At 50.7% G+C, this 14,047-nt stretch overlaps 1 protein-coding gene across 10 annotated transcripts in view; it reads left to right on the top strand.

The window, feature by feature from the left end:
• FARP2 (FERM, ARH/RhoGEF and pleckstrin domain protein 2) overlaps window positions 1-14,047 on the top strand; it is a 91,677-nt gene that overhangs the window by 7,903 nt on the left and 69,727 nt on the right. For 9 of the 10 annotated variants that reach the window (XR_010944107.1, XR_010944108.1, XR_010944106.1 and 6 more), the window contains exon 2: window positions 2,767-2,983. The exons of the other annotated variant lie outside the window; for it this stretch is intronic. Coding sequence is in view for 5 of the 9 variants with exons in the window: in XM_067739960.1 (XP_067596061.1) it covers window positions 2,795-2,983 (189 nt within the window). In the remaining 4 variants the exon portion in view is untranslated. The remainder of the gene's footprint in view (window positions 1-2,766; window positions 2,984-14,047) is intronic. 10 annotated transcript variants of the gene reach the window in all.

Here is a 14,047-nt window from a genome sequence, read left to right as displayed (position 1 = left end):
TTAAATATATTTTTTATTATAAAATAAACACAGATACAGAAAAACTGCATTAATCAAATGTACAGATTAATGAATAAAGTGGACACTGTCCAGTGAAGCGATGGAACTGTGCCGGCCACACCCAGGACCCCTCCCCTGTGCCCTGCCCCCGGGACAGGCCCCTCCCACCAAGGGAACCACTGCCGTGACTGTTCTAGGAATAACCTCCTTGCCTGTTCTTGCAGTTTTCTCACCCGGATGTGCCCCTCAAGACAGGTTAGTCTTGCTTGGTTTGGTTTGTTTTGTTTTGTTTAAAGTAGGCGTTCAGACATGACTTTCTTATAATAAGTAGAAGAGAAAGAACCTGAAGAAATTTTTTTCCATCTAAAATTATTATGAAGAAATATAAATGAGAATTTTACAGTGGAATACACAACAGAAGTGACTGCTAAAAGTACATCTTGGTTGTATATATGTTTTCAGAATTGTAGCTTTACTTAAAAGGGAAAGGATCACTTTGGTGCCCAAAGTGAAACATCCCGTAGCTTGTTTCAGGAGAAGCTCCTCTTGGTGGCGGGTGTTGGGCGAGTGCTGTGAGCTGACCACGCTTTACTCTCACCTGCGTGCGCACCTGGGACACCTGAGAGGTGGGCTTGACTTCCTTAACACCCCTCTCTTCCGCAGTAACTACTCAAGTTTGTGAGACTGGCATGAAAACGCTCACGTTTATGGCTCTCAGAGCTTCATACACCTCACGCTGAGTATCAGTCAGTGGCAGGAAAACAGGGCTTTTCTGAAGTGTGGTTCCTGACTGCGGCATACACGGTGCCTGTTCTTTGATGCCTGCGACGTTAATTAAGTAAATACTTAGCAAATATTTACAGAATTAGTGACCGCTCCCGGGGGGCATGCAGCCTGGAGAGAGAATTCTGAAGACGGTGGGTAACTGCCGACCTGAACCACACGTGTGGTGCAGGGAATCTACGTGCCAGTCCGAGCCGGGGGTCAGCCCGTTGGTGCATGGGGTGGGTCGGGAGCTGTATTTCGCAGAAGGACACGTCGCCTCATCACTTTGCTCATGCTACGCACATTTCACCTTTCCCGGGGGTTTTAGCTTTCTCATTTTCTGTTTGCTTGTTTGATAAACCAGACATGCATGGAAATTCTCACGCAGATTGTTGGGAAGGTCTTCGCTGAGTAGGGTTTAAGTAGGAGTTGCTTGGCAGTGGGTCACTGAGAAGCTTTTCCATCTTAATTGAAGAGACAATAAGTTCATGAGTTGGTTTATCTTGATAACAAAATAAGCTCGAAAAAGAGGAAAAGGCCACAGGACTCAGCAATTAAGTTGGCATGAAAGGGCACGGACTAGGAGTTTAGTGAGATTAATTCTCTAAAATATTTACTGCAAATTAGTAGAAGACTTTTTGAAGCTGATTAAGCAAAATAAAATGGTTTTCACCGCATCTGCATTCTTTTTTTTTTTTTTTTTTGCGGTACACGGGCCTCTCACTGCTGTGGCCTCTCCCGTTGCGGAGCACAGGCTCTGGACGCGCAGGCTCGGCGGCCATGGCTCACGGGCCCAGCCGCTCCGCGGCATGTGGGATCTTCCCAGACCAGGGCACGAACCCGTGTCCCCTGCATCGGCAGGCGGACTCTCAACCGCTGCGCCACCAGGGAAGCCCCTGCATTCTTTCTTGATTAAACATCTGACATTTGTGTTTGCCATACTGTGTTTAACCATTAGGTATGTTTCTTTAAGTTGACTTTCATACATAAATACACGTATTTAAGAAGGGAATTAGCCATAAATAGAAGGTAATTATATTAATAAGGACGACTAAAAGCAAGGCAGTATGACCAGATTCTAGCAGGCACTGAGCCTGTCCTTTGGTTGTTAAAAAACAATGGCGTGATTGGCTCTGTTCCACTTAACAGCTAAGAACCGGAGACCCTTCCCCCGGCACGTTGAGGAGGGTTGAAAGGGCACGAGCGCCTCCCGGGGCAGCTCTCTGACCCTTGCAGACCCTCGGTGTCGTCATAGGTGAGGAGGGCGTGGGTGGTGGTGACCACAAGGGTATTATGAGGACGGGACAGGGCGGGTGCTGGGAAGGGTGGCACGCGTGTGCTCCCCGTGACGTGTGCTAGGCTGTCACTCAGCGCCAAGTCTGAAGTTACCTCCTGAACCGCTGGTGGCCCCCACTCCAGCCTGGTGACACAGCTTAGAAAAACCAGGGTGTGCAAAGCGGGCAGACAGCCTGGCTGTCTTCATCCACCTTCCTTGGCATTTTCCCCACCGTGTCAGCGGAGGTGGGACCCAGGACCCATGCTGGCACCGTGCTGTGTGTACCCCTTTCCCTTTGCTGAAAAGCGCTGTCCGGCACACAGAGCGTGTGGTCAGCACGTGAATGTCTGGGCTGGTGGAGGGAGGAGGTGCAGGGCCTCCGGGTGGTCTGGGGAAAGAGAGGCAGGCGGCTGTGGGCCTCCCCTCCCCTGCCGGTGGGCAGAGATGCTGCGGCTCCTTCAGAGGGTCTGGGGGTTAAATGAGTTCACGCACTGCCAGCTTGCGTGCACCCCAGCGATAGTGGTGTTGCGGCGTGTTGCTGTGTATGCTCACCAGTCGAGGTATGAGGAGAAGATAATCTTTCTAAACTCTTAATTTTGATGTACGTTAAGACTCGTAGAAGTGCAAAAACAGTACAGAGAGTTCTTGTGTACCTGACAATTTTCTTACGTTGTTTTAATATTGAAATAACTGGGGATAATTTGGGGGTTTTTTGTGTGTTTTAGTGCATTCCTCACTCTTAGCTGGTGAAGAATGGGGGAGCTGGAAGGAACCTACCGCGTCCTGCAGACCCCAGGGACACGCCTAGGCGCCCAGACCCCCGCGGGCGTCAGCACCCTCGAGCCTGGGCAGGGCCCCTCGGCAGCAGCGGCGTGGCCAGCGGCCAGGACGCCCATCCGAGTGCAGCTGCTGGACAGCTCCGTCGAGGTGTTTGACGTTGAGGTAAGAAGCGAGATTCCTGGAGGCCTAGTTCCTCGCGTTTTCTAGAAGTCGGGTAATATTTGGTATTATGTACCAAACTCCATTTTGCTGGTTAGACTTTGCCTGTTTGTCAAGTCGCCCATGAGTGGCTGGGCTGGTAATAAAATCCTTGGGAACTCCGTCTGCGTTTCCCCTTTTAGTTTGGGGAGTGGTGTTCTCCTGACTTAAAATTCTGACGTAATGTGGTCTTGACATTCTTCTCTTTTGAGAGGCTGGCTGAGAGCCACGCAGTGCAGACTGGAACCAGCTTGTCTCCACCCAGGTCCTGGTGGCCGAGCCGCTGGGTGAGGGACGCCCCTTAGCCTCACAGTGTGTCCTCGTCTGAATGTGAGGGTGACTCAGGTCCCCGCTTCCCAGGGTGGCTGGGGTGAGGGCAGAGCACTCAGCACACGAAGAGCCTGGCACAGCGCTCGCACAGGGCTTGTCTTTCTAGGTCAGCAGTAGGAACATTTTTATCGTGAAAATTCTCTAATAATACATTGCACTGATAATGTTGGCAAAGACAGTTGAATATAGCAAATGTTTGAAAACATCTTTTCTGATTTTCTAAATGGCAATAGAATGAACGTTCTTTTAAAAAATTACTTATTTTCATAAGTAATGCAGGAATACATTCTTTTTTCTAATATTTTTATATTGGTTTAAAGTAATACCTTTGGAAGCATCCCCTGCTCTTAATGTCACAAAGTAAAGACGAGAGAATGAACTTAAACTTTAGCAGGAGGTTTATTTATGCTTGGGGAGAGGTCCAGATGCTACACAGAAAATAGATGATTGAGGAGCTGTGGGCCCGGTGTGAAGAGGCCTAGAGGAAGCCTTGAGGCTCCCGCAGAGCCTGATGGCAGGATGCCTTGTGTGAGAAGGCAGAGGTGAGGAAGGAGGTGAGCACGGTCGGGGGCGGGGAGCGGAGGGGAGAGGCCAGCTGGGGGGCTTGAGGAGTAGAGGTGCCCTCCTGCTTGGAGCCCAGGGTACACCTTGAGTGTTCGATGGCAGGTATCTAGTGCCTAGGTTCCTAGTGTCTGAACTCAGGGAACCCTGAATGCTTCTTTTAGGTCTTATTTGAGGAAGAAACCAGATGTCATTTCGTCAGGGCAGTGGTAACTGGAACTGGTAGGGCCTGTCTGTCCACCTTCCCAGGTCACTCCTGTGTTGCAAGAAGCAGCCTTTGCAGGGCAGGGAGTTGGGAACAGGCCACCTTTGAGCCCTGAAGGAGGGGACTGGCTCTCGGTCCCTGTCTTACCGTACTCGGATGAGTCACCTGGAGAAACAGGTTAAAGATCTGGGAATTAGCTGGGCTCCCACGTCTTTTCCGGACAAATGTTTGGAAGAATTCCCACCGTGTAGCCGTCCTATGATAAACACATTTGCTATGGTCTAGGCTTAAAAGAGGTTCAGATTTTTTGAAAGAAAGGAAGGAAGAAGAGAAAAGAAAAGAATTGCGTTAGTTAGGGTTTACTTTTAGAGCATCTTTTTCTGGCCTGCTTAATGGTCTTTATCAACTAAACCTAGGACCAGAAAAGGAAAAAAAGCACACATTTATCGTTGAGTCATAAATAAGATGTAATCCTTCTCTGAGAAATTTGCTTTTAAATCAGAGATAGCATTTTATAAAGGTTCAGAATATAGAGAGCATGTCGAAGTTTTAATAAATTGAGATTGTTGTTTCTTTTAACCAAATAGAACCATCATGTTTGGTATTTTGATAGACCTGGCAGAGTTACCAGAAAGTAAAGAATCAGATTGCTGTTGTATATCCCGAGTTGGATGGGGTCCTTTTTAAATTGTGCTACTCACTGATGCATACCTTTCAGGAGAAGTTAAAACTCAATGTATTTTTTTGTAAGTTAGTTGTATTCTATTTCTAAGTACCCTAGTCGTCTACAACTGTATCAGTTAGCTTTGCTGAGTAACACGTCACCCCCAAACCTGATAACTTAAAAGAGCAAATATTTAATATTTTCTGCATGTCTGAGTGTTGGCTTGGAGGTTCTTCTGGTCTGAGTGCTGAGTGGTCTAGGATGGCCTCGCTCACATGTCTGGGGCCCCAGCTGGAACCTCTCTCCGTGTAGGACCTCACTCTCCAGCGAGCTGGCGTGACCTTGTGCGCATGGTGATGGGAATGCGCTCGGGGGTGGCAGCTGTGAGGTCCCTGAGGCCTAGGCTTGTAATTCACACGTGTACCTTCTGCCGGGTTTGGCTGATCAAGCAGGCTGCCAGGCAAGCCCAGGTTGAAGAAGTACCCGGAGTCTGTGGCCATTTTCTGCAGAGGCTCTCACACGGCTGCTGCCAGGGATCAGGTGCACAGTCCCTGGAAAGTCTCTGAAGGTCTGGTATCTGGTGTCAGCGGGCTGGGCGGGTTTGCCAGATGAAGCACTTTGTGGGGCCTCCTCCGGGAGGGGCTGCTGGAGAAGGTGCATCTGCCCTGCTCCCTCCTCCCCAGTGTCTCCCGTGGGCCGCCGTTGCCAAGATCCGAGATGCAGAGCCCAGGCTGGGTCTCCCTGGGCCTGCCGCCCCTGCCCCACCATCCCTGGTCACCGATCTTGTCTGTCGTTCCCCCGCCCGCCCTGTACAGTTGGACTGAGAGACACACTGTGGTTGGGTGACTTTCGCTGTGGGTCTGTGGGTGGTATAGACTTGAGGTGCCGGGCAGTGAGGTCCCGGGGCGGATGGCCTCTGTTGGTGGCACAAAAGGCAGGTCTTGGGGAAGACGCCCCCACCCCGGAGCTGGCCGGGCTCTCCTCCTGGAAGGCAGTTCCTGGGCGGCGAGGCTGCTTCCGTGTTTGGACCAGTGCCGGTAAGTGCGGTCGACCGAACGGAAGCGAGGGTGAGCTTGGGTAACGTGCTTTCGTTAGGAGTTTTTAGTTTTTCCCTCTATGGCAACGTCTTCTGACGCTAGGGATTCAGGTGTTGTGTTTTGTGTCTGGGGTTTTGGGGCCGTCCACACCTATCTTACGGTGTGCTGATTTGGTTTATTTTTTACTAAGTATTCTGCAGTATTGTCTGCAGACTCGCAGGGTTGATGTGCAGCCGGTGGCACCTGGCCTGGTGTGGCCTGTGTGGACTCCCCTGGTTGATACTGAAGGTTTATTCTTAGGGGAAGAAGTTGACGTTTAGTTATTTTTGAAACGGCGTCTTCTGCTGGTGCCTGTGGCTCTTCACAGGCAGAGTCTGTGGCTCATCGTCTCCTGCTGCTTCAGCAGCTGAGGCTGCCCTCCCCCAGCCCTCATTCCCTTCCTTCAGAGGGGTGAGCGCATCCGCGAGCCCCTGGCTCCGTCTGTCTCCCACCCACTAGGGCGGTGATGTGAGCTTTGCTTCTGCCAGCTCAGGCCCCACGATACCGGCCAGCACTCTGAGAGCCAAAACCGCTGGCCACACGGGAGCCTTTTCTTCCTCTGGCTTTCTCTCTCGGTCTGCAGTCCTGCTGCCCCAAAGTCAGGGTGGCTGGAAGCTGGAAGCTGGGGTCTGTCTGCTTTTTCCTGAGCAGCACTGGATAAGCTGAAACTTTCTAGCAACTTTATTGAGATATAACCGTACAGTCACCCACGTAAAGCGTGCAATTCAGTGGTTTTTAACGTATTCACAGAAACGCAGAGCCATCACGCCGGTCAGTTTTAGAACGTTTTCATCCCTCCCAGTTGGAAACCCCACGCCCTTTAGCTGTCGCCCTCGCAGCCCCAGCATCCTCGGTGCCCCCCCCCCCAGCTCTAAGCAAATCGTGACCTGGGTCCTGTTTCCACAGACCCCTTTCATCTGAGCAGAGTCGTACGTGGCTTTTTGTGACTGGCTTGTCACTTAGCGTGGTGTTTTAGGGGTTCATCCACGTTGTTGGACGTCTCAGCACTATTTTCCTTTTTGTTCCCCACTCGTCAGCTGGTGGACGTCCCACCTTTGGGCTGTTGCGAACGTCGCTGCTGTAAACATTTGGGTACAGGTTTTGTGGGGACATGCGTTTCCACTTGTCTCGGACAGACCCCTGGGGGTGGGACTGCTGAGTCGTACAGCGACTGTGTGTGATCGTTTGGGGAACTGGCAGACTGCTTTCCAAAGCAGCCGCACCATTTCTATCCACCAGCCACTTTATGAGGCTTCCAATTTCCCCACGTTCTCAACTACACTTACTATTCTTTGACTTTTTGATTCTAAACATCCTAGTGGGTTTCAAGTGGTATCTCGTTGTGGTTTGAGGTGAAATTTTTAAAATTTTTAATGGCTAAAGAAAGGAAGGTTTTCAGCCCAAAAATATGAGAATTGTACCATTAAAAATTTATCTTTGGGGCTTCCCTGGTGGCGCAGTGGTTGCGAGTCTGCCTGCCGATGCAGGGGACACGGGCTCGTGCCCCGGTCCGGGAGGATCCCACATGCCGCGGAGCGGCTGGGCCCATGAGCCATGGCTGCCGAGCCTGCGCGTCCGGAGCCTGTGCTCCGCAGCGGGAGAGGCCACAACAGTGAGAGGCCCACGTACCGCAAAAAAAAAAAAAAAAAAAAAAAAAAAAAATTATCTTTGGGGTGGTTCCTTGGATAGATTATGAGTAATTGTGGAGTTAACCGTCTAGCTGTGGCCCAGTTACCACACGTGGAGTGAACATTTCTACATCCCAGAGTTGTGAGGACCACAGAGAAAGCAGGCTGAGGGCAGGCCCTGGAGGCCCTGGGAACTGAAGCTGGTAGAGGAGCGGGAGCTGCCGTGTCAAAATTTTTGAAACATTTTAAAGTTTCATTTAGACTTTTACTGACACTGTATTTATTTTTAAAAGATGTATTTGTTTGTTTATTTATTTATTTATTTGGGCTGTGCCAGGTCTTAGTTGCGGCATGCGGACTCTTAGTTGCGGCACGCAGGATCTAGTTCCCCGACCAGGGATCGAACCCGGGCCCCCTGCATTGGGAGCGTGGAGTCTTACCCACTGGACCACCAGGGAAGTCCCCTGCAATTGTATTTTTAAATCAATATTTATCTCATCTGTAAGTACTACCTGCCAATGTCTACGATTTAGTCTCATCCATTTGGATCATCTGCTTTAACAAACTTACGTTTATCGTGATTACGTATGATAATGAAGCAAGGTGTACTTCGTGGTTCTTTATATTGATTACTAATTTGTGTCCGGAAGGGCGCAAAGAAAGGGGGAGAAATCTGTCTCATGGATTCAGGGTGGAACTTCAACTCTATCTAATTTTAAGTGATGTTTGACATTTACTGATGGGATTTTTAACTCCCTGAAGGTCAGTCAGTGACCAATTTTTTGATCTAGTAAAATCATGATTTGTTTTCAGTTAATTAAATGAATTCTGTGGTTTTGAAATTAGAAATCTGACCTCAGGTCTGGAAAGTTTTTTTTCTCAGCTGTAAGAGAAACCATCTGGAGGCCGTGTGTCGGCTCGATTGTCCTGCATGCAAAGTCAGGGAGTAGAAAGTGTCCAGCTCCTTGCCCTGTACGTGTGAGCGGTGTCCATGCTGCCCTGGGAGCAGCAGAGGGGCCGAGCTGGCGGTCCTGTCCTCCCTGGAGAGGCCTCCCCTCGACTGCAGAGGGCGCGGCATTGGGGACAGGGCACGTTCCTGCGTCGCTGACCATTCATGGCGGGTTTAGGAATGGACGTCACCTATAGCTTTTCTGTTATCTGGAGTCAGTATTGCGGAAAGAGTGATATTTAGTGATTGAGAGAACAGTCTGGGATGTGGTTTGGGTGAGGGAGACCTCACCCACGGGAGTGAATGTCATGCCTTCGCTGGCAGGTGTGGTGGAGTGCTAATGAACGTGAAGGTTGCTCACGTTTCCCCTTTTCTTAACATCCTCAAAAGTTTCAGAGTGGGCTTGCTTTCTTTCTTTTTTTTAGAATTGCAAAAGCTTTAGCTTAAATATGTGGCAAGTAGGAGGACAGATTCTCAGCCATGAAGTCCCATGCTGGAGGACTTGGAAGTTGCTATTCCAGTAAAAACTTAATGTTTTCTTTCTGGCCAGGAAGAAATAGCCAGAATTCCGGAGAGTACCGTAGCCAGATGTCTGTCGCTGCTCCTACACGAGCGCCCTAAATATGGCAAAGAAACCGCCTGAGAGCTTATTTTGGTCTGATCTCAGAAGAAGACGTTAGTAATTCAGCATCTGAAGTTTGGCGATAATATAGGCTTTGTATAAGAGCTCTGTGTGTCCCTAGTATATGCAGCAATTATGTGATTCTGCCCTAGGTTTTGAAACCTATTATTTTGTTTTGGAAAATTGATCTGTGTTTTGGCCCTGAAGCCCAGGAATGTGGCAGGGTGGGACGAGGCAGAGGTGTGGACATTTACCCAGTTGTGGTATCGAAGCTCCAACACACATGCACGCACACGCCTGCACACGGACATGCCTGAGGGTTGGCATGCACAGTCTATGTTGGATGACCCCGCGATGATGACCGATGACAAATGGAAAAGAATCGGGAAATGTCGCCGAGGGAAGACCCATCCCCACCGTTGTGTAATGGAAGACAGCAGACTTGTCTCAGGGTCCCAGCAGAGGGTCATAGAAAGGAAACTTGCCCATTGGGTTGTCTTGACTTGCAAGCTGTTTCCTGAGCCCTTAAGACACGTGACGGGTTTATGTCGTTGGCAACCCCAGCAGGAGGCAGAGGCAGAGTGAGCTGCCGGGTGACGCAGCTGGCCTGTGACCCCACCCCACCCCCTGGCTGTCTCCAGAACCCTTGCTCTTATCCACGTGATGCTCTCATTTACTGATCAGAAAGAATTTGGTTCTGTTGTCCTGTGTTCATAGGAGGCTAGAAGAGCTGACCTTGTACTTGTTTCACTGATTGGGCCCTTGAATCGCTGTTCCCGTTCAGCTTCCACCCCTTCCCAGAAATTCCCGATGCCTGCACTCTTGGCGCAACTCCCCACAAGGAGGTGGCCCGCCTGAGAGTGGTGCTGCCTGACCACCGAGGCCTCCTGGGCTCGCACGCTCATCCCTCTCCCTACAGCCGCGTGGGGCACGTTAGGACCAGGTTTTAAATCTCAGCGCCTCACCACCCGATGGCGTGAGGAAGGGCCTTGCTCCAAGTCTGGGAACGGCTTTGCTCAGGGGCCCCGTCCGGACGTGTAGCCAGAGTGGGGGGGGGGGGCGGTGACGTCCGCGCCTGTCTGCTCCTGCGGGGGCCACGTGGGCGGGGAGGCTAGAAAGGCCCAGAGTCGTCCTCTGTAGGCCTTCACTCGGCTGCCCGACACACACCGCATGTCCTGCCCCCCATGTTGAGCTGTGTAGCCTGGCACACCCCAGGGCTTTCTGCACTTATAGAATCCGCTCTGTTCAGTGGTGAACAGTGTCTGGATGTTAGGAGCAGTGCTGCTGCGGATGCTTTTGTGTGTGTTGCTGCGTGCGCTGGTTTCTCTAGGGTGTGTCCCCAGCGTGCACTTTGTGGTTGTAGGATGTGTCCATTTTTGCCCTGCCCAGGTACGTGGATTGCTCTGGAAACCCGTTAGACCGTCTCATGGGCCCTTCGTCCACACAGGACCACTGCCAGCCATTCTCTGATCCTGTGGCCTTTCTCCTGCTGCTTCCATCCACGGGGGCTGCTGCCCAGTGTGGGCCGCTGGTGGGCCTGGCCCCGGGGCTGTCTGCATCCCGTCCTGATTCCTGTCCCCAGCCAGGTCATCTGAGAGCGCTGCCGTCCTCCTGGTCCCCCCACCCCACCCCCTGCAGCCTCCAGTGAGCCTTTCACACCTACTGCACATTTGGGTCGCCAGGGCCACCTTTAAAACATGCCGTGCTGCTGAGGAATCCTCAGGTGATTCTGGGCAGGATGCGCGGCCGGGGTTTCGAGAAGAGCTGACGGGTTCTGGATTGTGTGCCCTCCCCCACCCCGGGCACCCTCTGCTGACCCATTTCTCCTGACCCTCATTTCTTCCCTCCGTCCATTCATTCAATCCCTGAACAAAACAAACACACCCTCCCCCTCCCCTCCCCCTCCCACCTCCCCCTCCCCTCCCCCTCCCCTCCCCCTCCCGCCTCCCCCTCCCCTCCCCCTCCCGCCTCCCCCTCCCCTCCCCCTCCCGCCTCCCCCTCCCCTCCCTTCCCCTCCCCTCCCCTCCCCCTCTCCCCTCCCCCTCCCCTACCCTCCGCCTCCCCCTCCCCTCCCCTCTGCCTCCCCCTCCCCTCCCTCCCCTCCCCCCTTTCTTCCCCTCCTCTCCCCCCCCCAGAAGGTATGGTGTCCCACAAGACTTCCTCCAAGCTCCACTTCTCAGTGGAGCTTTGCTAGGTCGTAGCAGCCGCACAATTCATTTTCTGTCCTAAGAACCTAATTCTGTGTTACTGATCACTTTCAGTTAAAGAAAGTAACCAAGATTCTCCAGAAAGCTGGCTGGAAGATTGCAATTCTCTCTTCTTTCAAGGAGAGCGTTCTGTGTTTTCACTTGTACTGTGTTTAATACACGTTTTTTCCGAAGTTTATCTTACTGTTTCACGAATAGCGTGTCCACCAGGATTAGCACTTGCACCGGTGCTAATCGGTCCGCTCCCTGGCAACGCTGTGCCGCTGGCGAGGCTCTCGCGCAGCCGGTACCTCAGAGACCAGCCAGGATGGCACACAGGGTTCCTGATGCCACCTGTTTGGGAGGGAGTTCAGCTGATTGTTACAAATCACACGTGTCCCTTGTAAGAAAATGGAAGATGGGGAAGGCCTATAGCCAAGAATCACCACCCAGGAAACAGCCAAGCACAGTGTTCTGAATATCCTTCCACCCTTTTTATCTGTTCACATATATTCATAAACACACCTAGAATCAAACCACATACATTTGTAGTCTGTTTTTAAACTTAGCATTACTGTTGAACATGTTTCTGTATACTTTCTCCTTAAATTTTTAATGACTACGTAGTTTTCTAGTTTTCAGTTTCTTTGTGATAAATCTTTGTACACATTCTGGATTTTTCCCTGTAGATGGATATCTGGAGCTGGAGGTTCTGCGTCAGCGGGTGCTGTACGGCCCTCGGGGAGCCCCACAGAGGGCAGAAGCGCTTTACACCCCCCGCAGCACCTATTATGGTTTCTAATGAAATCTCCAGTTTAATAGGCAAAAGTTATGTTTTTTAGACACAGTTTTATCAGACTTAACTATTTTGGTTTTGTTTTGAGGGGTTTTTTGTGTGTGTGTTTGCTCTACTTTTTTTTTTTTTTTTTTGGTAAAATAGATGCAGGAGAGATTTACCATGTTAAACACTTTTCAGTGCGCAGCTCAGTGGCGCTAAGTCCAGTCTCGTCGTTGTGCAGCCATCACCACCGTCCATCCGTGTCACTCTTCATCTTGTAAAATTGAAGCTCTGTCCCCCTGAAACGCTGACCCACCCCCAGCCCCTGGCACCCACCATCCTTCTGTCTCTGTGATTCTTCTCCTCTGAGTACCTCAAATAAGTGGAATCACACAGTATTTGTTCTTGAGCGAGTGGCTTATTTCACTCAGCCCCGTGGTGTCGAGGTTCTCTCGTGTTGCAGCACGTGTCACAACTTCCTTTTCAAGGTGAATGATGTTCCACTGCATGGATGGCCCACACTTTGCTTAGCCCTTCAAATGCTGAGGGGCAGATGGGTTGCTTCCACAGTTCAGCTCTTGTGAGTGGTGCTGCTGTGAACATGGGCGTACAGACGTCTCCTCAAGACTCTGCTTTCTTTTCGTTTGGGTGTATACCCAGTAGCGGGATTGCTTAATCACGTGGTCATTCTATTTTAACTTTTTGAGGAAGCTCCATACTGTTTTCCACAGTGACTGTACCATTTTGCATTCTCACCAACGGTGCATGAGGTTTCTAATTTCTCCACATCCTAGCCAACACTGGTTGTTTTCTTTTCTTTTTCTTTCTTTTTTTTTTGATAGCAGCTATCCTGATGGGTGTGGGTGGTACCTCACTGCGGTTTTGATTTGCATTTTCCTGATGGTCAGTGATGTTGAGCATCTTTTCATGGGCTTATTTGTATATATATGTCTTCTTTGGAGAAATATCTATCCAGGTCCTTTGCCCATTTTTGAATTGAGTTGTTTGGTTTTTTTGTTAAGTTTTAAAAGTTCTCTACATATCCTGGATCTTAGTCGCTTATCAAATATGCAATTTGCAAATTTTTCTACATCATATTAGAAGGTAAAAAAAATGGGAAGTTGAGAGTAAGTATATGGTATTTGAAGTGAAAAGAAAAAGCCAGGAGATGCTGGAGACATCACAGAAAGTGACAACTTACAGTGAAGAAAAGGACAGAAAGTTTATGGCAAGCACAGTCAGGGATTGGACACCTGGACAGGCCGTCGGTGTGCGTTTGTGCCACTTTCCGCGACCCCATGGCTCTCGGGGGCAGGTGTGTCCCAGCACCTGGGATGCTCCGGGCACCACTATGGAAGCCGGGCCGGGATGCCAGGTGAGCCCAGCCTTCTTGCTGCTTATGCTGCAGTAGAAGCTCGAGGATAAACTAGGGAAAGCAGAGCCCTTAGTGCTCAGGAGAGAAACAAAGCAGGCAGGGGCGGAGTGTGGGTGCACCCTTAGACAGGAAGAGGTGGAGATGGACCGGCACGTGCAGGGGGTGCAGGGGCCTGGAGGCTGAGGACCCAGAGCCCGGCGTGTGGGTGGGAGGAGAGGGGACGCAGGGGGTGGGTCCCCGGGGAGGCCCTGGCCCTCCTGCGCTCAGGCCCCTCGCAGCGAGACACACATGCCAGCCATGTCAGCTGTTGACCAAGGAGGCCGCTTTAAACTCTCCTGTCCTCGACTCCTGGGTCACAGTAATTATGGGCTTTTATTTTCAGCGAGATTTTGACTAGTCTTTAAAAGAAACATGAAAAACATCTGTAGGTGCTTCCCAACTGTTGTTACTGGAATGCTTTGGAATGTCCTTTGCACATGTGTTACGCTTTTGTGTGTGTAATTTTGTAGTTTATGTAACTTGCCACCGTGGCAGAGAGGAGCCCAGCCCTTACTTGAGGGCTTTTTCTGGTGACAGTGAAAATCAGGAAGAAATGTTTTCCTGCTTGGCTCCTGGTCTCAAACCCCTGCCTGGGACTGAGCCTTCTTCAGAAGT

This window comes from Pseudorca crassidens, chromosome 6, assembly GCF_039906515.1.
Source record: "Pseudorca crassidens isolate mPseCra1 chromosome 6, mPseCra1.hap1, whole genome shotgun sequence".
NCBI classification, from domain to species: domain Eukaryota; kingdom Metazoa; phylum Chordata; class Mammalia; order Artiodactyla; family Delphinidae; genus Pseudorca; species Pseudorca crassidens.
The sequence above is the reverse complement of the archived record's forward strand: the minus strand, read 5'-3'. Positions and strand labels throughout refer to the sequence as shown.